Below are 25,086 nucleotides of genomic sequence, written 5' to 3'. Positions count from 1 at the left end.
GATCCCAGAAGACATTTAGAGAGATACATTGAGCTAGAAATTATGGGGTCCTCCCAATTTCAGCTCGGAGTTACCTTCGGCTTCCAGGCTCCTTCCCTTCCTTAGAGCAAGTTTGGGAAGATTCGGCAACGAGAAACCTCATCATCATTTCAAGAAGAGATCTTTCGTAAGCAAAGGAAATAAAATCACCGAAGGATCCTCATCTGATAAAGACTTATCTCTCGCACTGTTAGATTCCTATCGTCTACTAGATGTAGCTGGATACAATCACCTCCCATTGCCGGAGAGGCCTAAAGCTCAGAGTGGAAGAATTTCTTCCGTTCTCCTGTCCTGATGAACCATTGTGATTCTTCAGGACTTTCAGACAATGTAACGAAGCCAGACGCCAAGTGCCGTAATGTCATTGTCTGATGAAGAGACAGACGAGGGCCTCCAACCTGGCGCATATGCGCTAGAGGCGAACAAATCGGACAGATAAGAATGTCCGATGTGACATCGCCAGGCAACCTCGAGACTCTACCAAGCTAGAAGCTCAAGCAAAGTGGGAGGGATCCAGCCAGGCTCCAGATGCTAAAAAAGAGCCAACCTGGAACCAGGAGCGAGGAGTCAGCCAGACATCAGGCAAACTCAAAACGCCAACAGGTGCAAGGCACCAGCCAGGCGCGAGGCACCAGCCAAGCGCGAGGAGCCAACCAGGCGTGGCGCCAGCTAGGTGCAAGCTCAAGCCAGGCGCGAGGCCAGCAGAGGCGCGAGGCGCCAGACAGGTGCGAATCTCCAGCTAAGGCGCGAGGCGTCAACCAGCGAGGCGCCAGTCAAGCGAGAGGTACCAGACAAGCGCTAGGCTTCAACCAAGAGCGAAGCACCAGCCAGGCGCGAGGTTCCTGCCAGGCTTCAGGCTTCAGACGGGAGAGATCCATTTCAAGAAAGCCCTGGTCTTCTTTGAAACATGGAGATCTCCTAAGCACTTCATAGTGACTTGATTCCTTCAAACAGCTGAGAATTAAAAGCGCAGGAAGTGCGCGCTTTTGCAAATTCTTGTTCTTTACATAACAATATGTCATATAAGACATATTAGCTGTGTTGTACGGTAGAGGCAACTCTGTGTTGACTTCTCATTACACAAAGGATGTCAAGTGAACCTAACGAGAGATCCTTCTCTTTGGTTTATATGTTTCTGCGGGATACGATTACTGGGATAAGGAGCCGACACTGATCCTTAACTTTGAGTTGAAGTTATTTTTAACTTAGTGAAATTATTTTGGGGGTTTTTGAAAGGAGTGTGGGAATAACTCTTTTCAATTTGAGCGCAAACCCTCGTGTTAGGATCAGGTGATCGGGATCGGTGTTGCGCTCCTTAGTTATGCCAATAGGCATAGGTGTATTGTCATATAAGTGGATTAGCACCCATTGACGAGTACCTTTTAGGCTCTGCCGAGTAAGTGGATAAGACCCCATCGGCAGACCCACAAGAACTCTTGGCCACAGATCACATATCTTGCTAAAGTTTCTTGAGGTGATGCAGACTCCTTGGCAACAGCCATATGAAGTCTACCACCTATCAGATAGGAACCAAGGTTTATTTATACCTACAACATAGGTTGTTTACCTGTCTATTCCATGTTAGCTGTCTCTTACCCTCCACCAAAGGGTGTCAATCAGCTATGTATATATCTGACAGGTAAGTTGATTGTATGAAAATGATATTGTTATGATACAATTAAAGTTCATACATACTTACCTGGCAGATATATACGATTAATGGCCCACCCAGCCTCCCGCAGGAGACAGGTGGAAGAGAGAAAATATGATAGAAAACAGGAATGGTTCCTAATCCTGCCACACCCAGGCAGGACGGTAGATCACCTGACCTACCAGCAGCAGTGTGCCGCGAAATTTGAATTTCTGTCGGGGACGACGGAGTCTTAGCTATGTATATATCTGCCAGGTAAGTATGTATGAAACTTTATTGTATCATAACAATATCATTTAAGGGAAGCTTGGCAACTAGCGAAGGAGACCGAGAGGAAGAGTCAAGGGGAAACTAAACGAAAGCATGATCTCAGAGCAAAAGAGAGACATCTCTGTGTAGGAGATAAAGTTTTAGTATTAGTCCAGAAAGAAGGTCCCTCTTTATCGTATAAGTTCGAAGGTCCTTTTTCGATTTTAGAGAAGAGAGGGAATCTGAATTAGTATTTAATAGATATGGGTAAACGTAGAGCAAAGTGGCTGCATGTAAATTTGCTTAAGAAATATAACGAACGCCCCATGCTTGTAGTGACTGTGTCCCAGAAAGAGATTAGCTTTGAGAAAAACTCTGAGGTGCTTAAGAATTTCGAAGTTTTTAATCAGGGTTTAGAAGAGGAAAAGGTGAGGGAAGTACGTAATGTTTTAATGAATTATCCTGAAACTATTAGTGACAAACTAGGTCTAACCAATGTTTTAGAACATGATATTGAGTTGCAGGACACGAAACCCATTAGGCAAAGTCCATATCGTCTGAACCCAGAGAAGGCAGAATCTGTGAGGAAGGAAATTAGTTACATGCTAGATAATGATTTGATAGTACCTAGCGAGAGTGAATGGAGTTCCCCGGTAGTTTTGGTGAAAAAGGAAGATGGATCAGATAGATTGTGCATTGATTTCCAGAAGGTAAACAGTGTAACGAAGCAAAGTAATTTTCCCTTGCCCAGGATTGACGATTGCTTAGATAGAATCGGAAATTCCAAGTTCATCTCAAAGCTTGATTTGGCTAAAGGTTATTGGCAAGTACCTTTAAGTGAACGAGCCCGGAAAATTTCCGACTTTGTAACGCCATTTGGTAGTTTCGAGCCCAAAGTTATGGCTTTTGGCTTGAAGAACGCAGCCAGTACCTTCCAAAGGTTAATGAATAAAGTTTTAAATGGCATCAACAACTGCGTCGTGTACTTAGATGATCTTGTGATATTTTCAGAGACTTGGGAGGATCATGTAAGGATTTTGGCGAGAGTCTTGAGGGCCCTTACCAAACCGAATCTCTTTCTTAATCTAAAGAAGTGCGAATTTGGGAAAGCCTCTATTACTTATCTAGGACATAAGGTAGGTCTTGGTAAAATCTGTCCAAAGGATCGGAACATAGAAGCTATTGTGAATTTCCCAATCCCAACAACTAAAAAACAGGCCATGAGATTTCTCGGAATGGTTTCGTATTTCCGTAGATTCGTACCAAATTTCTCGGAAATAAGCGCTCCCATAACTAATCTGTTTAAGAAAGGACGCAGTTTTGTATTTGATGACGCGTGTGTGGAAGCCTTCAACAAGTTAAAGGCCATAATGATTCACGAGCTAGTTCTATTATTACCCGATTTTGGTAAGGAATTTAATTTAGCGATCGATGCCAGTGATATTGGTGAAGGAGGGGTTTTGTTACAAGAAGTGAATGGAATGAAACTGAATAAAGCGCAACAGAACTATTCCACTATTGAAAAGGAATTGTTTGGTTTAGTTACAGCCTTGCAACACTTTGAGATTTACGCACTTAGCGGTTCTGTTTTAACTGTGTATACTGATCATAATCCGTTAGTTTATTTGGATAGGTTTAGGAACAAGAATAAACGTCTAATGCGTTGGAGTTTAGAATTACAAGACTATAACCTGAAGATAGTTCACATAAAGGGAAAGGATAATGTATTAGCTGATGGCCTCTCTAGAGATTTCTCAGAATGAGTAGCCTAATAACCGTTTTCTGTTATCGCACGAGTGAGTGTTTGTGGAGAAGCGTGCGTGTTTGACTGGGTTAAAGCTTTATGCAGAATTGTTCCCTGCTGTTTAATTCTTGTTCCTCTTTAGAAAAAAAATAAAATCAGTTGATTTAATTTTCTTCTCTTTTGGGGGGAGGTGTGATGGTAATTGCTTCCTAGCAAAGAAAGATAAAGGAAAGGAGAACGCATTTTCGAGAAGTTCGGCAGCAAGGAAGCGTTAGCGCATTGTGTTGGAGGTGCCTGTTATCATGATGGTTCTAGAATCGGCAGGAGTGTTGTGGAACTCGTCGGGACATGAGAAACGCCGCGATTTCTGATGCAATACCTCGTCTAGATTCATCTAAGAAGTTCTAGAAATCCCTGGAGTCTGTGAAGTTCGCCGTAGGCTCCGCCCCCAGAGTGCCATATAAATACGACGGTCGTAGCAGGAGGAAGCAGAGATCGTAAAAGAGAGACTCCAGTTAGTCACAGAGAGATATCCTCAGTAAGAGCCACAGATCAGATTATCAGTAAGAGATCAGCAGCAGCAGAGATTATCCGTGAGAGACTAGAGACGAAGGAACCGACGAAGGATCAGAAGAAAAGTTGTTCAAGAGTTAGTTGGATACTGGTCTGGTCGTCTTCAGGAGTGGACGGCCGTGTTATCTCAACGCCGAGCAGACTTCAGAGAAGAAAAGGTCCTGCTAGAGGTTTTGGGGAGTCTCTGCCTTACAAGTAGACTATTTTCTGCTATACGGAGTCAAGAGGACATCTACAATCACCGTTTTCCTTTTGAGAAGCCATCCCTTCGAATTGCCAAATTGACTAGCAAGTATTTGAATTGCCTCACTGTTCCCCCAGTACATGCAGTGTAAGATTCTATCTTTTTATGTAAATAGGTGATACCATTCTGCATTTACCTATGTTAGTAAGCTTGTAAATAAACCTTTGTTGTGTTAGTGTTTCTTTCTATATTCGTATCCCCAGTTTCAACTGTTGGTGTTGAAATATTTTTTATTTATTTATTTCATATTGAACCTGAAGCGGACTTCTCTCAGAGGCCGTAACACCGCTTCCCCAGGAGGAAGTAGGAGTCGAGGCCCCTACCCTGCTAATCGTCACGGGTGGGGGGTTGCCTCATGAACCATTGGTGGGACTGGGAGGGTCTTGGAGCCGACCCTTGGACAGTGCAGGTTCTCAGGGACGGTTACTGGATCCCCTTTCTAGACGAGAAGCCTCCCCTGACGGGGGCCCCGACAGAGGGATGTTCCAGCCTTGGGACCCCAGTCATGGGGAGGCCCTTTGGCTTGAGGTTCTGTCTGCCAGAGAAGGGAGCCCTCCAGCAAGTGGTAGACCACTCCCCGGGGTTTTTCAGTCACCTCTTTTCCAGGTGGCGAAGGCCTCGGGGGGGATGGAGACCAGTAATAGACCTGTCTGTCCTCAACACCTTCTTCCTCAATAAGGCCTTCAAAATGGAGACCCCAAGATCGGTCCTAGCGGCCCTGAGGGCCTGAGGGAAGGGGACTTCATATATGTCCCTGGACCGCAAGGACCCATACTTTCAAATTCTGGTGCACCCCGCTACTAGGAAGTACCTCCGTATCAGGTGGAGGGCAACACCTTCCAGTTCAGTACCCTCTGCTTCGGGTTCTCAATGAGCATCGCAGGTCTTCATGAGAGTGTTCTCCCTCTTGTCAGCCTGGGCTCACAATAGGGGCACCTGTCTCCTGTGGTACTTAGACGACTGGTTGCTTCTTTCCTCCTCAAGTCAGTGCTTGGAGGAACAGAGGGACGAACTCCTGGCCTTCTGTGAGAGACTGGGCATCGTCCTGAACTGGGAGAAGTCTCAACTGGTGCCCGCCACCAGGATGGTCTACCTGGGAATGGACCTGGACACAGTGACGGCCAGGGCCTTCCCTTCGGAGGAGGAGTTAGTCAACCTTCAAGGTGTGGCACGTTCCTTCCCGGAAGGTTCCTCCCATCCAGCAAGGGATTGGCATTGACTACTAGGCCATCTTGTTTCCCTGGAGAAGCAGGTCCCCCAAGGCAGACTAAAACTGAGGCCCATCCAGTGGAACCTCCCCTTGCAAGCCATGAGAAAAGCTCTGCTTTAGTGATTGGACAATGCAAACAGCCGCCAGGGAGTGCCCCCTCTTGGACGTCCCTCTGGAGGTGCTCCTGTTCATGGAAGCGTTGAAGGAGGGTTGGGGGCCCCATCTTCGATTGATAATGAAAGGGGGGACGTGCTGGCCATTCAAAAGGCGCTCCAGGCCTTCGAGCCAGCAATAAGAAACGGGACAGTGGCGATCGTGTGCGACAACGCCACAGTGGTGGCGTACATCAAGAAACAAGGGTGGCTGAAGTCACGTTACCTTTGGGAGCTGGTGGAAACCATCCTAGAGTGGGCGGAAGGCATAGGAACCTCCCTAATGACAAGATTCATTTCGGGGAAGAGGAATGTAATAGCTGACGGGCTCAGCAGCTGAGGTCAGGTGCTAGGGGCGGAGTGGTCCCTGCATCCCGGAGTGGCGGCAGAACTGATCGGGATGTGGGGCTCCCCCTCCATGGACCTGTTTGCCAAGAGCCTGAACGCCAAGCTTCTGATTTTCTGCTCCCTGGTTCCCGATCCAGCAGCAGCCTGGGAAGACATATTTCAACACCTGTGGGACGGCCTGGACCTTTACGCGTTTCCCCCCCTTCAGAGTACTCAGTCAGGTCGTCAACTGACTGAGGAACTCCAAGGACACATTCATGACCTTAATGGCCCCAATGTGGCTGGATAGGGACTGGTTCCCGGACCTTCTGGAGCTAACCGTCCTGGGACCTTGAGAGTTCCCCCACAGGCTTGATCTTATGAAACAGCCCCACTTTGAGAAGCACCACGAGGGTTTGTCCGCCTTATCCCTTCATGGGTGGAGGCTATCGAGTGCCTTCTGCGCAAGAAAGGCTTCTCCCTTAGGGTGGCATCTCAAATGTTGCGGTACCTGAGGAAATCATCAGCGGCCATCTACCAAGCCAAGTGGAAGTTGTTCGGGGCATGGTGCAAGGAGCGGGACCTTGAACCCCTGCAGGCCAAGGTGCCCCACGTAGCGGAGTTCCTGGTTCACCTGAGGCTCGATAAGGGTCCTTCAATAGCAGCCGTTGAGGGAGTCCGTGCAGTGCTGAGCCAAGTCTTCTTCCTAAAAGGGATAGATCTGGGGAACTCCAGACACCTCTCGATGCCCATTAGTAGCTTCGAACTGGAGTGCCCCCCCAGTGCAATGAGGGCTTCTCGTTGGGACGTGGCAAGAGTTTTAGACGCCCTGAGGAAGCCTCCGTTTGAGCCTCTCTAGGACATCCTGGACAGAGAGATTACTCTCCAAACGGTCTTTCTGCTGGCCTTGGCCTTCTCTAAGCGGGTGGAAGAGCTTCATGGTCTCTCGTACGTGGTCTCGCACTCAAAAGGGTGGAAAGAGCACACCTTTAGGTTTGTGCCCTTCTTCATGGCCAAGACCCAGAACCTCTTGGTGGTGGGTGATAGGTTCGTGGAGTTCTTGATTCCAGCCTTGCTGAAGTCGGAGGACCCCAGGGACCTCCTCTTGTTCCTGGTCTGAGCTATGAGGAAGTACCTAAGTAGGACGGAGTGGTTTAGACCAGGGATTCAGAACCTCTATGTTACCATGGGCAGAGTGAAGAAGGCGTTCTCGAGGAATACCATCCCTTTCTGGCTGATGGAGACCATCAAGAGAGCCTATGAAGGAGTGGGACTTCCTCCCCCGCAGGGGGCCAAACCCTGCGACATCAGGGGTATCGGTACGTCACTGTCATTCTCGAAGAACTTGGCAGTCAGTCAGGTTCTACGAGCCGGGATGTGGAGCAGGCAGTCCACCTTTACGGCCCATTACCTTAAAGACTGTACCAGGAAGTCTCTCGATTCCTTTGAGATTAGTCTGATGGTGGCAGGACAGCAGAGAGTCTAGCCTCACTGTGGATAGGAGCTTGAGGTATGAGTGGTGAAGTGATTGAGGTGCGTTACCAACCATCCCCCCCCCCATCCTTCCCCCCTTCCTGGGCTTTTGGCGTACTTCTCAGGCTCCTACAACTCTACAGGTAAGCCCAAGGGGATGGGCACCCCCCTCCTGGTCCATCCCTCGTCTCCATACAAGCAGGGCTGGGTCCCTATGGGTGGTGCCCTCCGAGCCTTCTATCGGGTCTCTCCTTCCCTAGATACTCCTGCCTTCTAAGGAGTAAGTCTCTTACGATAGTAGTTCGGGGTAAGTATACGTACGGTGTCGGAGCAAATCACAAATTCTTGGTAATTTGTATTTTTGTACATGCAACTTCCCCGGCAGATATATACTTAGCTATAGTCTCCGACGTCCCCGGCAGAATTTCAAATTTCGCGGCACACGCTACAGGTAGGTCAGGTGATCTACCCTCCCGCCGCTGGGTGGCGGGACTTGGAACCATTCCCGTTTTTTAATCAGATTTTGTCTGTCGCTGGTTCCAACAACACCCTTGTTGGTTCCTCCTGATTTGATTTTTGTTTTTCGCTTGTCGTGGATCTTCTTGGACTGTCTTTTGGTGACGTATTGGATTGTTGGCTTGGCATACGCTTTTGTGGATTGTTCTTAGGATTTTGCTTTTTGATTAACTCTAAAATGTCAAACTCTAGTAATGTATATAGAGTGTGTGCGATGGAGGGCTGTAAGGTGAGACTACCGAAGGGTTCGGTAGATCCTCACACTGTATGCATGAGGTGTTGGGAGAATGAATGTTCAGTTAATAATCCTTGTACGGTATGTGAAGGTTTGAATGAGGAAGGATGGAATTCTCTATCTTCGTATTTGAAGAAGCTAGAGAAGGATAGAGTTAGGAAGGCTTCGTCCAGAAGTGCCAGCAGGTCTCATTCCAACGAGCTAGTTGAGGGTACTTTAGATCCTAACCAAAATGTAGTAGTTGCATCCTCTCTTACAGTTTCAGCCCCTTCTCCCTTCATTGAACCTGCAGATTTGTCTTCAGAGATGGTTACCATGAAAGCCGCTCTACGCAGGATGGAGTTGCAATTGCTTGCAATGCAAGGTAAGAATGCTGTGAATAGTGAGTGCAGTGTTCCCAGTGTAGTGGAGGGGGCGTCTGATTGGCTCCGCAACGCTCCCAGGTCTAGACCTCTTCCAAACTCCCAGGCCCAGTGGAGGAGGAATGTCAAAAACCGTAAGGATGTTGTGGAGAATCCCCACCGGTCAGGCGTCCCTTCGGCAGTCTCTGTTGTCTTGACCCAGACTGCCATGGATCGACACAGAAAAGGCATCCTGAGGAAATGCTTTTCATCTTCCAATTCGGCTTCTATAGGGCGCATATGGAGTTCGGCTGAGGGTCTTGTCCTTTGAAGAGAGCCTGGAAGGCTCCCAGTAATATTTTAGACTCCAGCCCGGAGCGCTTCCCTGAGGAGTCCCCTGTTGACAGGAAGAGAGCCAAGAGAGCCCCAGACAGCCCTGCTTCTCGTACAGCTCGTCCTTCTCCTTCGAAGCCTCTCTCGCCTTCTCCGGAAGGAGATCAGGAGAAGTCCACTAAACGGATCCTTGTTAACCTCCAGGAGCAACTTTCTACGTTGATGGGCGCCCTGGTTAAGGACCCTCCCCGCAAGAAGGCCATTGCGCTTCCGATCAAGAGGTCCAAGCTTCCTCCTCGCAAGAGGAGTGCCTCTCGGGACAGGAGCCCTTCTCCGAGAAGTTCCAGGCCCCTCTCCCCTGTTAGGCGCTCTTCTCCAGTTAGCTGCACCTCTTCTAGCAAGCAGGCGCCTCGTGTCAGGCGCACTCCTCCTTGCAGGCGCTTTTCGCCTGCCAGGCGCTCTTCTCCCAGCAGGCACCTCTCCCCTGGCAGACACGATTCTCCTGGCAGGCGCTCTACTCCTGGTAGACGCCCCTCTCCTCTCAAGCGCTCTTCGCCTGATAGATGCGCCTCTCCTCGCAGGCGCTCCTCTCTTGGCAGGCGCTCTTCTCCAGCCAGGCTCTCGCCTCACAGCGGCACTTCGCGCCTGACAGGTGCGATTCCCCAGACAGGCGCTCTACTCCTGACAGATGCGCCTCTCCTTTCAAGCGCGTTTCGCCTGATAGACACGCCTCTTTTCGCAGGCGCTCCTCTCTTAGCAGGTGCTCGTCTCCAATCAGGCGCTTTCCACCTGGCAGGCGCGATTCACCTGACAGGCGCTTTTCGCCTGGTAGGCGCTCTTCTGCGGATAGAAGCGCCTCTCCTACCAGACGTCCTTCTCCCTTTAGGCGCTCGGTTACCTCTAGACGTGTTTCTCCTGGCAGCCTTACAGGGGAAGTAGCCTCGTCTCACGAACGCCTTCGTGTTGATAAGGAAGAAGCCTTAGAAGACGTCTCGGAGGAGGAAGTCCCCAGAGCAGCAGCCCTTTCGGATTACAATACTTTAGCAGCCCTGTTGGTGCAGGAATTTGGAGATTCTCTTAGCCCAGCTGCTCCTCCCTCGCCCCGATCTCTATTCACCAGCACCAAGGCTTCGAAGGGATCCTCCTTCCTGAAGATGCGCCCAACCATCTCGATGAAGAAAGCCTTACAAGGAGTTGGGGATTGGCTTAAGTCTAAAGAGGAGGCAGGCAAAACAGTTTTTCTTGTCCTCCCTCCAAGCTCTCGGGCAAACAGGGCATTTGGTATGAGACAGGAGAGCCGATGGGGTTGGGACTCCCCTCGTCGGCAGAAGCGGACTTCTCCACTTTGGTGGATTCCTCTAGAAGACATTCCCTTCCGAAGGCTAAGACTACGTGGGGAATGACCGAACTGGACCATTTTCTCAAGGGACTGTTTCGTGTAATGGAAGTCTTTAACTTTTTGGATTGGTCCCTTGGGGCATTGGCCAGGAAGACTCTTGACCCAGAGTTTCTAGGACCAGAGGAACTGAACAGCATTCTGTCTTGCATGGACAAGGCAATCAGGGACGGATCGGGGGAGTTGGCCTCTCTCTTTGGGGCAGGAATTCTGAAAAAGAGAGTGGTATACAACTCTTTCCTCACAAAATCCGTATCCCTGGTCCAAAGGGCGTCTTTGCTTTACTCCCCCCTTTCGAACCAGCTGTTCCCGAACAAGTTGGTTAAAGATATTTCTCACTCCCTGGCGGAAAAGGCAACTCAAGATCTGTTGGCTCAGTCTTCGAGGAAGGTGAGACCAGCGGCCTCCTCCGTCAGGAAGGAGAAATTTCCTGCTCTGGAGCCCTTTCGAGGGGGCCCTTCACACAGAGCCTCTTTCAGAGGACGGAAACCCGAGAAGCATGGTAGATCTTCCATCAGACCCTTTAAGAGGGCTAAATGAGAGTCAAGTCCTCCAGACTACAGTAGGTGCCAGGCTTCTCGAGTTCGCAGAAGCCTGGGCACAGAGAGGAGCGGACAACTGGTCCCTCTCTATTTTGAGGAAGGGATACGTACCTCATCCCCTTCAGAGAAAGGCCTCCCTTAACTACAACTCCAAGGGAGTTATCAGCCAAGTACAAAGACCCTGTTCTGCGGCAAACCCTTCTTCAGTTGGTAGACCAAATGCTGGAGAAGGAGGCCATAGAGCCAGTTCAGGATCTCCACTCCCAGGGATTCTACAATCGACTGTTCCTTGTGCCAAAGGCCTCGGGGGGTTGGAGACCTGTTCTGGACGTAAGCGCCTTGAATCTCTTTGTAGAGAAGAGGAAGTTTTCGATGGAGACGACCTCTTCGGTTCTCGCTGCTCTTTGTCCGGGAGACTGGATGGTTTCCCTGGATCTTCAGGATGCATACTTCCATGTACCTATTCATCATTCTTCAAGGAAGTATCTGAGATTCATGGTCCAAGGAAGGACCTTCCGGTTCAGGGCCTTGTGCTTCGGCCTGTCGACGGCTCCGCAAGTTTTCACGGGGCTCATGAAGAATGTAGCCCGGTGGCTGCATCTGAAGGGGGTGAGATTCTCTCTTTATCTAGACGACTGGCTTATTTGCGCCGAGTTGAAGATTTGATTTCTGGAGGACTTGCAAGTGACTTGCAAGTACCTTGGACTGTTAATAAACCACGAGAAGTCACAGATGGTCCCCAGTCAGAGCATCGTGTATCTGGGGATTCTGATGGATTCTCGGGGTTTTCGAGCGTTTCCATCCCCGAAAAGAATAGAACGGTGCATGGAAAAAGTGACTACCTTCTTAGAGAAAAAACAGAGCTCCGCGAGGGAGTGGTTGAGTCTTCTGGGGACACTTTCCTCTCTGGAACAGTTCTTTTCTCTAGGAAGACTTCACTTGAGACCCCTTCAGTTCTACCTGAAGCGGATGTGGGAGCAGAGGTCGGGAGACCTTGCGGACACCTTCCTGATCCTAGAAGGGGTAAAAAAGGATCTGAATTGGTGGCTCTTACCGCTCAGAAGGAACAAAGGCTTGTCTCTACTAAAGCCGAACCCGCGCCTAGTGTTGTTCTCAGACGCGTCAGAGTCGGGATGGGGAGCAACACTAGGGGCGAAAGAAGTGTCAGGCACCTGGAAGGGGGAACAGGTGAACTGGCACATCAACAAGAAGGAGTTAATAGCAGTCTGTCTGGGCCTTATGAGTTTTGAACCAGAAGTCAGAGGCTCGGTAGTCCAGGTCAACTCGGACAACACCACGGCTTTGGCATATATAAGGAAGCAGGGAGGGACTCATTCCGTCTCCCTGTACGAGACAGCAAGAGACCTGTTGCTGTGGGCAGAGGAGAGAGAAATAACGCTTCTCACCAGGTTTGTTCAAGGAGAGAAGAACGTAAGGGCGGACCTGCTGAGCAGGAGAGATCAAGTCCTCCCCACAGAATGGACTCTCCATCTGGACGTTTGCCAGATGTGTGCCACGAACTGGAACAAGAGACTGGACAACTTTTACTCCTCCATTTCGGATCCAATAGCAGTAGACGCACTCCTTCTAGACTGGACAGGGATAGACGGATACGTGTTTCCCCCATTCAAGATTTTGGGGAAAGTATTGAGAAAGTTCGTCTCCTCAAGAGGAACGAAACTAACTCTGGTCGCTCCCTTTTGGCCCGCTCAGGAATGGTTCACAGAGGTACTGGAATGGACGATAGACTTCCCCAGATCCCTCCCACTCAGGAGAGATCTGCTCAGACAACCCCACTTCGACAGGTTTCACAAAAACCTCCCCGCTCTCTGCCTGACTGCCTTCAGACTATCGAGAGACTTGTCAGAGCGAGAGGCTTTTCGCGCAAAGCTGCTAGCGTGATCGCCAGTGCCCGCAGGTCATCAACCTTGTCGAAGTGGGAAGTGTTTCGGAGATGGTGCAGGACGAAGAAACTACTATCCTCATCCAATACCAATGTGACCATAATTGCTGACTTCCTTCTCTTTTTAAGAGAAGAATGCAGCCTAGCGGTCTCGACGATTAAAGGTTATTGAAGAGATCTGCATGATCTTATCAGATCTTTCGAGACCACTAAGAAGAAGTCCTCTAGACCTCCTAGTTGGAACTTAGATGTGGTTCTTAAGTTTCTTGTATCAGAGAAGTTCGAACCTCCTCAACAGGCATCTTTCAGGGACCTGACTCGGAAGTCACAGTTCCTTTTAGCTCTGGTGACTGCAAAAAGAGTCAGCGAGTTACAGGCTCTGGATGCTAGAGTAGTAGGGTTCAAAGGAGAGTCGGCAATCTGCTCCTTTAAACCTTTATTCTTAGCGAATAACGAGAATCCCTCTAAACCGTGGCCCAGAAGTTTTGAGGTCAAAGGAGTCTCACCCTTAGTGGGAAGAGAGATAGAGAGATCCCTGTGCCCTGTCAGGACCCTAAAATTCTACCTGGAAAGGAAGAAGAAGCTTAAGGGCAGCCTAGAGAGTCTCCGGTGTTCTGTCAGAGATCCTAGAAGGCCCATTTCTAAGAACGCTCTGGCGTTCTTTATGAGGAGCGTCATTAAGGAGGCGCATGCGGCGTGCAATGAACAACAATTTAGGCTCCTTAGAGTTAAAGCACATGAAGTGAGGGCCATTGCTACATCTCTGGCGTTTCAGAAAAATATGTCGCTGAATGATATTGTAGCCTCTACATACTGGAGATGCAACTCAGTGTTTGCTTCTCACTACTTGAGAGACGTGAAAGTGACATACGATAAGTGCTTCTCTTTGGGGCCCTACGTATCTGCAGAGTCAGTGCTGGGACAGGGAGCTGAGACTAATCCTTGTTAGTTTAGTTTAGTTTATTTTAATTTGGTGTTGTGTTTTTATGGTTGTTTGGAAGAGGGTTAAGTGGTAACCCCTTTCAATTGTTAGTTCTAACACGGGTTAGAGATGGTCAGGTGGTCGGGATTGGTTTTGTGCTCCTTGATAGTGCCAGAGGCAAAGGTTTTGTCATGTAAGTGGGCTAGCCCCCATTGACAAAGATCTTAATAAGGTTCTGTCGTGTAAGTGGGTAAGCACCCATTGACAAGATCCAGAAGAGCTCTCAGTCATAGGTCACTACCTCGCTGAAGCTCTTGAGGCAAAGCAGACTCATAGACAGTCATGAAGTCTTCTGCCCAATCAGGTAAGAACCAAGGTGGTTGACCTACAACATGTGTTGTTTCCTGTTTTTTTATTTTTATTATTTAGCTGTCTCTTACCCTCCACCAAGGGTGCCAATCAGCTAAGTATGTATCTGCCGGGGAAGTTGCATGTACAAAAATGATATTGTTATGATACAATAAAGTTTTGTACATACTTACCCAGCAGATATATACGATTAATGGCCCACCCAACCTCCCCTCAGGAGACAGGTGGAAGAAAAAATCTGATTAGAAAACAGGAATGGTTCCTAGTCCCGCCACCCAGCGGCGGGAGGGTAGATCACCTGACCTACCTGTAGCGTGTGCCGCGAAATTCTAAATTCTGTCGGGAACGTCGGAGACTATAGCTAAGTATATATCTGCCGGGTAAGTATGTACAAAACTTTATTGTATCATAACAATATAATTTTTCCTAGCTATACTTACCCTGAACTACCGAGTTTTTAGGCCCTCCCTACCATCCCCGTGTATCTTAAGGCAGAGTTCTAGGGGCATGGAAAGGACTGGAGTTCAGGTCAGAGGTCGCGTGGTCTTAGACCCCTGGGGCATACCAAATTGACAATCCAGGTTTCTCCTACGATAGTAGTTCGGGGTAAGTGTGGCTAGGAAAAAAAGGATTTTGACGTAGGAAAAATCTATTTCTGGGCGATTGGTTCGTGTCGCCCTGTGAAATAATCCTTTAGTTTATTATTTCTAAGGTAAATTAGCTAACAAATACCAGAGAAAAAACAAATCAAAGATTTCAGTATAACTGACTTGCTCACCCAAAATAAAAGAAGAGTGTCGGTATGGTAACTGGGGCGAGTGAGACCACTACCACGAACTTCTTGCCATTTAGAATTCTCCTATATCAAAATTCTCAATGAGAGAGCTGACCCACAGATCGAGGCGGCAACTACTACTACTACAACCCACGCCATGCCGATCACCGCGCCTCTGGTGGCCATCCTGAAGTTAGCAGGCAATCTTGGGTGGCAGGGCAGGGCAGTGGTGGGATTTCACTGGGCGACACGAACCAATCGCCCAGAAATAGATTTTTCCTACGTCAAAATCCTTTTTCTGGGCTCAGTTCGTGTCGCTGCGTGAAATAGTACCAGAGAAATAGCACAAGATTGGAGAAAAATAAGAGGGTCTCAAATAAAACTAAAAATTAAATCTACAATACTATAATTTAAATAAGAGGACATGGATATAAAATGGTAAATCCAAGGAATAAACATATTCAGACAATCTCTAAATAGGAGATAATTCAAAGTAATTATATCTTATAATTATGTAAATATTTTTACAAAATACATATAAAATGTTACAAAACATGAACATATTCATATATGATAGTGTGTGTAAAGATAATAATACAATAATGCAACACACTAAATAAATTTTATATACACAATTATTGAAATTCCACAAAGTATCAAACCATCGTGAGATGAGAGTGTGGGACCCTAGCATAAAAATAAGGGAACCACACTCGTAAGGTTATATACAAACATTTTTGTGGGTGACCCTAGCAAAAAAATAAGGGACACACCACTAAGCCATTCATATGAGCAGCTAAGGCTAAGGCGAAGTGTAGAGCAGGATGATAGGGTGGACGAAATGTTAAGTGAGGCAGGCAGAAAGGAGATCTGGATCTTCAACTATACTACTGGGCAGAGTCAGGGGAAACTATGTTTCCCCTGACTCTGCCCAATTTTAGAGATTCTAGGGACTTTAAATAGTGTCGCTTAAACACTGTCGGCGATTTCCATCCAGTGTACTTTTTCAAGTCATCGAAATTCATGTGTTGGAAATAATTAATTGAGGTGGCTACTGCCCTGACATCATGTGCCTTAGGGAAAGATTCAGGGTTTGCTTGTTTAATAAAGTAGAGGATCTGTTGTCTTATGCCTTTAATTGATAAAGTGCCACCCTTTTCTCTCCTAAAGAGGGGACCCGAAGAGGAGGAGGATGTCCTAGACAGAAAGGCTCGTAAGGTCATTACTGGACAAAGAGAAGGGTCTTGAGGAAGAGGAATGCCTTTCCAAGGTTGCCACCTCAATAAAGGATCCTCATTCTTAGCTAGAAAGCTGTGATCCGGGAAAAGTAGAACTTCTCCTGAGGGGAGAAATTCTATATGACCGGTATCTCTGGACAGAGCCGACAGTTCTGAAATTCTAGCTCCTGAAGCCAGGCTTAGCAAAAATAATGTTTTTCTTAAGAGCATTATGAATGAACAAGTTGAGTTGTCAGTATCTGAAGCCAACTTAAGGACATCATTCAAAAACCATGACACAGAAGTAGGCCTTACAGAAGGTCTAAGTCTAGCACAAGCCTTGGGAATAGACGAAAAATAGGAGTCTTAAGTCTATGTTAAAACCCATTTGAAAGATCTTCTGCAAGGCTGATTTATTTGTAGTAATAGTGCTAGCTGCTAATCCTTTTTCAAACAAGGACCTAAAAAAGGATATAGCTGAATTGATAGTCATGATTTTGATGTTTGATTCCTTCAGGAAAGATGCCAACTTCTTAACTGCAGCGTCATACTGCCTCAAAGTTGAATCCCTTTTATCTGATTCCAGGAAAAGGATATTCTGGGGATCTATACCTGCATCTTTTTTGGCCGCAAACTTCATAAAGTCCATAAAGTTAGGGCTTTGAGAATTCCTGAGGAAGCAAACACAGTCTTCATTTGTACTGACTGACAGAGCCTGGGATTGGGGATCCGTTGGGGGCGAAGACCTAATTCCAGAAGCAGGGGATACCAATTGCTCTTCGGCCAGTCCGGTGCTACTAGTGCCACTTGTCCCTTGAAAGTCCTGAGTTTGTTCAGAACTTTCAGAAGAAGATTCACTGGAGGAAAGATGTAAATCTTCTTCCACTGGTTCCAGTCTATGGACAGAGCGTCTGTGGCATATGCTAGAGGGTCCAGGTTGGGAGCCTGTAGCATGGAAGCTTGTGGTTCGCATGAGAAGCGAAGAGATCGACTTGGAGACCTGGGACACTCTGGCGTATCCATTGGAACGAACTGTTGTCCAGAGACCATTCTGACTCCAAGGGAACTGACCGGGATAGAGCGTCTGCTATCACATTCCTTACTCCCGCTAGGTGGGTGGAGGAGAGGTGCCATTTGAACTTGTCCGCTAGGGAAAAGATGGCTATCATGACATGGTTTAGATGTCTTGATTTGGAACCTCCCCTGTTGATGCAGTGTACTACTACTGCGCTGTCCAGAACCAATTTTACATGAGAGTTCTTTGGTGGAAGGAGCCTCTTCAAGGTCAGGAACACTGCCATGGCTTCCAATACGTTTATGTGAAGCTGGCGGAACTGTAGTGACCAAGTTCCTTGAACCTTCTTGAATTGAGAATACCCTCCCCAACCGCTTAATGAAGCGTCTGTATGGATAGTTATTACCGGAGGAGGATATTGAAGAGGTACCGACATGGACAGATTCTTCATTTGAGTCCAGGGACGCAGATAGTCCCGAAGGATTTGCGGAATTGCTGACAACTTGTCCCGAGATCTGACATTTGCTCTTGAGCGCCAGATCCGGCCTATGTCTTTCAGTTTGGCTTTCATAAAGATGTTTGTTACTGAGGCAAACTGTAGGGAAACTAGGATCCTTTCCTGGTTTCTCCTTGAAGCATATTTGTACTTTAGAAATTGCTTTACTGACTTCGTTATTTCCTTTCTCTTGGCTACCGGAATTGACAGATTGTGGGAGGATAAATCCCATTGGATGCCTAGCCATTGAAATCGAGACTCCGGAGTGAGTCATGATTTTCCCTTGTTTATCTGGAACCCCAGATACTCCAGGAACTTGATTACTTTCTTTGTGGCTTTCCGGCATTCCTCGACGGTTGGTGCCCAGATCAACCAATCGTCGAGGTATGCTACTACCATTATCCCTTGCGACCTCAGTTGTTGAACGACTACTTCCGCTAGTTTCGTGAATACGCTGGGAGCTACATTCAGTCCGAAGGGCATCACTTTGAATGAGAATGTCTGGTCCCCTAGCTTGAAGCCTAGGTAAGGGTGAAAGTGTCTCGCTATTGGGATATGATAGTATGCGTCTGTAAGATCGATAGAGGTGGTGACGGCCCCACGGGGAAGTAAGGTCCGTACCTGCGAGATGGTCAGCATTTTGAACTTGTCGCAGCGAATGGATAAGTTTAACTGGGACAAGTCTAAGATTACTCTTCTTTTTAATGAGCCTTTCTTTGGCACGCTGAACAAGCGACCTTGAAACTTTAAATGCTTGACTCTCGCTATTGCTCCTTTCTGAAGGAGTTCCTCTGCATACTCTGTCAATTCCTTCGATGGAAGTTGAAGGAATGGTCTGGGTGGAGAGGGGCCCTTGATCCAACTCCAACCCAGACCTTTTGACACAATACTTTGTGCCCATTTGCTGAACCCCCACCGATGCCGGAAAAGGAACAGCCCCCCCCCTACCGTGGAGATCTCACTGTTGCTGTGCTGGGTGAGCTCCACGGCCTCCACGGAAGTGCTTGCCTCTGTTAACATTTCTCCCTGATCCTCTCTGATGAAAGGCTCCTCTGGCTCTACTTCCCCTGGCAAATCGGTTAAAGTGCTGAAAGGCCTGGCCTTCATACACTTGGTTGAACGCCGGGGAGACCGCGTAAGATGTGGATGGCTGAGCCTGAGGTGAGATCAGGAGGATAGGTTGAGTTTGGCCCTTCGAGGTGGAAGCCTGTCCTGGTTGGGTGACTGGGACGGCTGAGACAGACTGAACAAAGTGCTGAGGTTTCTTCTGGTAAGGTTGAAACCTCTTGGACTTTTTCAGCTTCTTACCCGAAGCAGACGAGTCTTGTTTCCTCTTGGCGGAGAGGCCTCAACAATCTTTGAGACTCTGGTTGAGTCTCGTAGCCTCGTTCTGGACCTCCTTAACCGCTGACTCCGGGAAGAGGTCCGCCCCCCAGATGTTGGAAGAAAGCAACTTATTTGGCTCATGCCGAATAGTTGCTTCCTGGAGGACATGCTTTCTACAGTTGACCCTCGCAACCACAAACTCATACAAGTCCGATTGGACTGTATAAGTCTGTGATTTGGTCAACAGCTTGAAGAGCGGTTCCGAAGCATATGAAAGAGCCACTACTTCAGTCATAACCATAGTATTGAGAGTCCTTGCCAGCCCAGACCTAGCCTCAAATTCTGCTTGAATGAGGTTGTCGGGGAGTCTTGGAAGTTTTTCACCGAACTGATCCATAGCACAGTCCGGTTTAAACTTTCCAACTGTGAAGGTGGCTGGCAAGTCTTCTCACATATCACCAAACGAAGGGAACAAGGGTGATGTGGGATCTGCCTCCCTCAGCTGCGGCAAAGGATCTCCTTTTAGGCCTGCTTGCACGGTGACACTGGCGATCTTCGTTAAGAAGGGAAGTGGGGTTTCCTCTTCCGTCGTGAAGATCGTGAATGGACTTTTGAAGGCTTGGCACCTGGTGTTGATACAGTCCCATTCCTCGAGACAGCGAAGCCATTCCCTCTGTGCCTGATCCCTGGAGTAAAGGACTGTCTCCTTTGGGATCTTGTCCTCCCTGTTCAGAGCCGACTCCGTCAGCCTGGCGTAATCAATGAATGGAGGCTGCAAATTCTCAGGATAGAACTCGAAGTCTTCAATCCTTCGAGTTCCACACTCCGGGATGGAGATGAGACCATCTTGGAAAGGAGCATAAGAAGCTACTCTCCAAGGGTTGCTCATGGAGAATGGTGGGAGGGAATCATGAGGTGGAAGCTGGATGAGGCCGGCACTAGGTGCTGGAGTAGCAAGCTGCGGAGCCTGATTGAAACCAGACAGGAGGTTCTCTTGTGTGGACATCCTGTCCGAAGCTGAGTGAACATCTGCTCCATACTGTTCCTCAAAGATCCTACAAGATCTCCCACCTGCTGCATCATTCCGGCGGAAAATGCAGCAGGATCAAAGCCAGGAACTGGCGCAGAAGCAGATGGGGTACTCAAAGGAAGTACCTTCGAAGAAGGAGAGACCACCGACTCCGCTGGAGTACGAGATCTCTCTTTGGAGGACTTGCTCCTCGACCCTTTAGTAAGTGAAGTAGAGGAAGAAGATGCTTTCACTTTCTCTGCTCTGGGGTGAGAAGCCGGAGACTTATGAGATGATGACGCTGAAGAAGTCTTCTTAGACGATGACGTCTTACTAAGGGTTTTCTGAGCCCTGTGGCCCTTCACTTTGGGAACCACAGAGGCGTCTGGTGCACTATACGGGAGCTCCGCCCCCGTAAAGCCCTGGAAGGAAGAAGAAGAACAGGAGATGAAGATCCAGAAACGCCCAAGGGAAGCCCTTGAGCGTCCAACATATCTACCTCAACCAACAAGTCATCCACACCTACCATGGGCTCTACATTTATGTCTAATGTGGCGACCTCCGCCGAGATGTCCTTGCCTGGTCCTTCCTTCATACATTGAGCGACCTGCTGCTGAATGGTCGCAATGGTCGAGGCTGCCTCAGTAGGGTCGACGTACCCCGTCGGCTTGCCTCCGGGAAACAGAAGGACAGCCAGCCTCTTCTCCAGGATGTAAGGCTGTCCTTTGGCGGCATTCTTCCCGAAGCCGCCGACCCAAGCTCTCAGGGTTGCAAGAGCAGTCTCCCTGACTGCGGCAGCCTGAAAGAGAGGGCGATTATTAGATCTTAAGGCTAAAGGTGAATCCTAACCCTTAGACTAAATCAAGCTTAAGACTAGTAATATCAGCATATAAAGGTATCAGTATACCAAGGAAAACTTAAGCTTAAACGTATATCAGAACTCATATTTCATGAATGTGCTGATGAGAAAAGTACTTACCCCATCCAAAAATTGAGTCACAAGCTCATAGCAGATCGAACATGCCTCGTGGAACCAGACCTGTAAGTCGCCATGGCTGGTGGAGCAGGGAGCATGAGTCCTGCAGACCTCATGCCCGCAGGGGTCCTGCAACACGGCGTTGCATCCGGGGTGTTCACAGTTGGTAGCCTGTAAGTGGAAAGATACATGAGTATCGAGATTACACTCACAGGGCTACCCTAGTACTCCGCCGCATGCTGGAGATTAATAAAATTTCGGGCATTACCCCTCCCCTAAGAACCTTATGCGATAATAGGTGATACAATAACTCCGGTGTAAGCCGGAGGAGGAAATTCCGTAAACCAGAGGTAAAATATAGAAATATGTTATATAACTATAAACGAAATTTCCAATAAGGGCAGGGGAGGGACCCAAGCTTAAGATAACTATAAACTAACTTAAGCATAACTAAAATTAAAATCGGAGGACGACTCCGAAGCGCGGCGCTGTCCAACTCTGCCGGAAGCATGCCCTAGGGCACACGCCGGAGATGACGGAACGATGGAAAGCTAAGGACCAACTGAAAACGTATCCACTCCGTTGGTTGGCGGAGCCGACCACGTCCCCCCTCCCGTAACCGATGGAACGCCAGGGAAGAAGAGGTATAGGTCCGCCGTCACAGGGGGGGAGAAAGGCGAGGAGGGAAGAAGTCAGTTCCCGTGTATACGGCGGAACGCCGGAGCAACTAGGGAGGGGGGAGGCCAACCCCCCAACCCCCGTCACACCGAGGTACCACAGCGCACAAGGGAGAACAAGGTCACTCCCAGCCTAATAGTCTGTCCAGACTCCCCTACTCCCTCCGCGTAGGGAGAGAGGGAGCCAGGCCCGGATGGAGCGAGCGAGAACAGACACCCCACCCTCCTACTCTATGGCGAGAGGAAGAGGGGGCGAAGCGACTGGGGCGGGCGTCTAGCCGTACCGCGATCACGAGTGGACCAAGGTACGATAACACAACACAACCGACTGGATCGGACGCCAAGGGTCAAATGCAACCAAACTGACCAGGATGGTGCAACAATATGTGATGCAACAAAACTGATAAGAGAGGAAGCAACAAAACTGTAACTAGCGTGGACCATAGGACCACTGAGACCCAGGCTATAGGCAATAAGGCTAGACGCCCTAGGCTAACCAAAATACACTATACATCGATAAAAAAGTAGGGGAAATAATAAGGAGTGAAAGAAAAAGAACGTCCAGGAGTGCACGACTGACCCAAAAGAAAGTCTATCACTCAGAGCTAGCCTAAGCCGATACGAAGAGCAATGGCTAGGGTCTGGACCAGAAACACTCGAATGCCTACATGAGGTAGAGAGACATGCATGCATGACCTAAAACCAGGGGTAGGCTATATCCCCTAAACGATGTAAAAACAGCATACGGTAAAATAAACAATAGGACTTGAGCCACACGTGAATAATAAAAAGGGGGAAAGGTTCCAGGTATGGGGGACCGAGAACCTAACCGACCATGAGGCGGGACCATGCCGCCATGCTCCAGACCGGGAACCCATATTTATACCTAAAAAACGGCAAATATAGGCACCTGGATGGAACGAAACTAAATCCAAACCTTTGTAGGACAAAGGTTTGGATTTAGTTGCTGCAATCGCTGCACGTTCCATCTTGCAAAAAAGGGGGAGATAAATCCGAAACACAGAGAGCGAAACGAAAACACGTGTGGATAAATGTCCGCTAACTTGAAGGATGGCCACCAGAGGCACGGTGATCGGCATGGCGTGGGTTGTAGTAGTGGTAGTTGCCGCCTCGATCTGTGGGTCGGCTCTCTCATTGAGAATTTTGATATAGGAGAATTCTAAATGGCAAGAAGTTCGTGGTAGTGGTCTCACTCGCCCCAGTTACCATACCGACACCCCTCTTTTATTTTGGGTGAGCGAGTCAGTTATACTGACATCTTCTTTGATTTGTTTTTTCTCTGGTATTTGTTAGCTAATTTACCTTAGAAATAATAAACTAAAGGATTATTTCACGCAGCGACACGAACTGAGCCCAGAAATACAAATTACCAAGAATTTGTGATTTTCTGTATACTATGTACCAACACCATGAAACAGATTGTCCAAATCCTTAAACTTTTTTCCATTGAATGTGTATATTTAATATTACGTTTTTATTAATCTAAAAATCCTCATTTTACTAATCATAGGCATGAAAATAAATATGCAATGCTTATTTATTAATGATAAATTAGTACAATTTGTGAACTTACCATTAAAATAATAATGAAAAAAGCAATGACAACCACACACTTTTTTATATACATCTCCCTCAGAGACTGATGTGTTGCCACTTTTAATTACTACTAAACCCTCTGAGTAGTTAGTGTTTGATTAGATTTACTGCCTAACCTTTGTAAAGTTTGCCTCAATTTAATTTTTTTAATTTTGGGTAATTTTATTTTTTTTAGAAGCCCTACACATATTTCAATGTATGATAGTGGAGAGATATTTATCAAAGGATTACTATATTTTATTTTTTCAATAGTCTGGAAAATTCTATCATGCAGTGCTTGCAAAGGAATGTAACTGTTGATCTTCCAATGCAGTTGATAAAATATGGTGTTCATAGAAGAGAAGGATTAGTAGTGATATACTCTTTCCATTGCAAACAGTCATACCAGTGTATAGTCTTGTAAGTTATCATGGTCCCTTTTTTCTTTTAAGAGTTACAAAGGTGTTTTTTCACCATGCTTATTATTTTCTAATCTTACTTGATGTCTTTTTCAGATTTGGTAGTTGTAGAACACTTGGCTAGTATCACAACTATTGGAATTAACAGACCATCAATGAGAAATTGCATAAATACTCCTACAGCAGAAGCTCTCTTGAAAGGTAATGTACTTACTTTATGTAGTACGTACTAAATTTTATGGGATTCATATTTTGGTGCATTTTGCAAATTTATTCCTGCTCTTACAAGAAACATATTGAAAAAGTTTTTATTAAAATTTTTTTTATATAAGTAACTTACCAAGTAATTACATACCTATAGTTTCTTCTTTTAACTGCAGTTTTAGACGCAGTAGTGCTCTCTTGTTTTTGGTGCCGGTAAGTGCCCCAACCACATCCAGGGAAGAAAAGGTACAATGTAGCTAAAGAGCTCAGTTCGTTTATTCCGCCCAACGACCAAACAGTTAGGCAACTATATTTTACTTAAGGGGGCCGGCCGGCTAATGCCGTTTTTTAACGACAGGACTTTGACATTCATACCACTTAATAAGGTGACTTGGGACATCTCCAAACCGCATATGATTTTCGCCTCTGACCTTCGGTTTTGTGACGCCAGGGCAATTTATCCCGAAAATAAAAAACCATTTTTCAAAAAAAATTTTTCAAATTCTATCTCCTCCCTTGATATTTAATATTAAGACCTGGGATTACTCCCATATATAGACCTGATGTCGACCTCCAATCAAATGGAGAGTTTTTTTTCTAAAAGTCATTTTTTTGCTAGATATGAATTTTTCAATATGGTAAAAAAATAAACCCTATAAATCACGAGAAAAAAAAATTTATAAAAAAAAAAAGACGAAACAAAAATTGGAAAAAAGGGCTCTATTTGATTGTCTATAATGTCTTTCGAGTTATATACCAAATAAATTCCAATGTTATAGCTTCAAAACTAAGTGAGGACGATAGATTTTGTTTTTAAGGTCAATAAGTATAGTTTTGAGATACGGAGATAGATTTTGAAGGTCAATAAGTATAGTTTTGAGATACGGCCGTTCAAAGTTTTCCTTTGTATCTCTATAAAGACAAAGTTAATAAATAATGATTATTATGAATGTATATTTCTTTTTTGTGTATTAATAAACCAAAACTATTTTATGTATCATAATTTAATTATAAATGATGATCCCTTTGCTCATATATCGTAGCCTGGGGCACTGCTTGAGGCAAGATGGGGCACTCCTTCCTACGTAACCCCCTCTCTCCCCTTCACTAACTCTGCTTATTACAGCGAATTTTCTTCTGTATGTTAGCGAGATGTT

The 25,086-nt window shown here is 47.0% G+C and overlaps 1 protein-coding gene across 2 annotated transcripts in view; it reads left to right on the top strand.

Moving 5' to 3' along the window:
- LOC135216783 (enoyl-CoA hydratase EchA19-like) overlaps nucleotides 1–25,086 on the top strand; it is a 346,923-nt gene that overhangs the window by 39,990 nt on the left and 281,847 nt on the right. For both annotated transcript variants that reach the window (XM_064252275.1, XM_064252267.1), the window contains exon 2: nucleotides 23,822–23,926. Coding sequence is in view for 1 of the 2 variants with exons in the window: in XM_064252267.1 (XP_064108337.1) it covers nucleotides 23,822–23,926 (105 nt within the window). In the remaining variant the exon portion in view is untranslated. The remainder of the gene's footprint in view (nucleotides 1–23,821; nucleotides 23,927–25,086) is intronic.

Source organism: Macrobrachium nipponense, chromosome 19, assembly GCF_015104395.2.
Source record: "Macrobrachium nipponense isolate FS-2020 chromosome 19, ASM1510439v2, whole genome shotgun sequence".
NCBI classification, from domain to species: domain Eukaryota; kingdom Metazoa; phylum Arthropoda; class Malacostraca; order Decapoda; family Palaemonidae; genus Macrobrachium; species Macrobrachium nipponense.
This window is presented reverse-complemented; position numbering and strand designations above follow the sequence as displayed.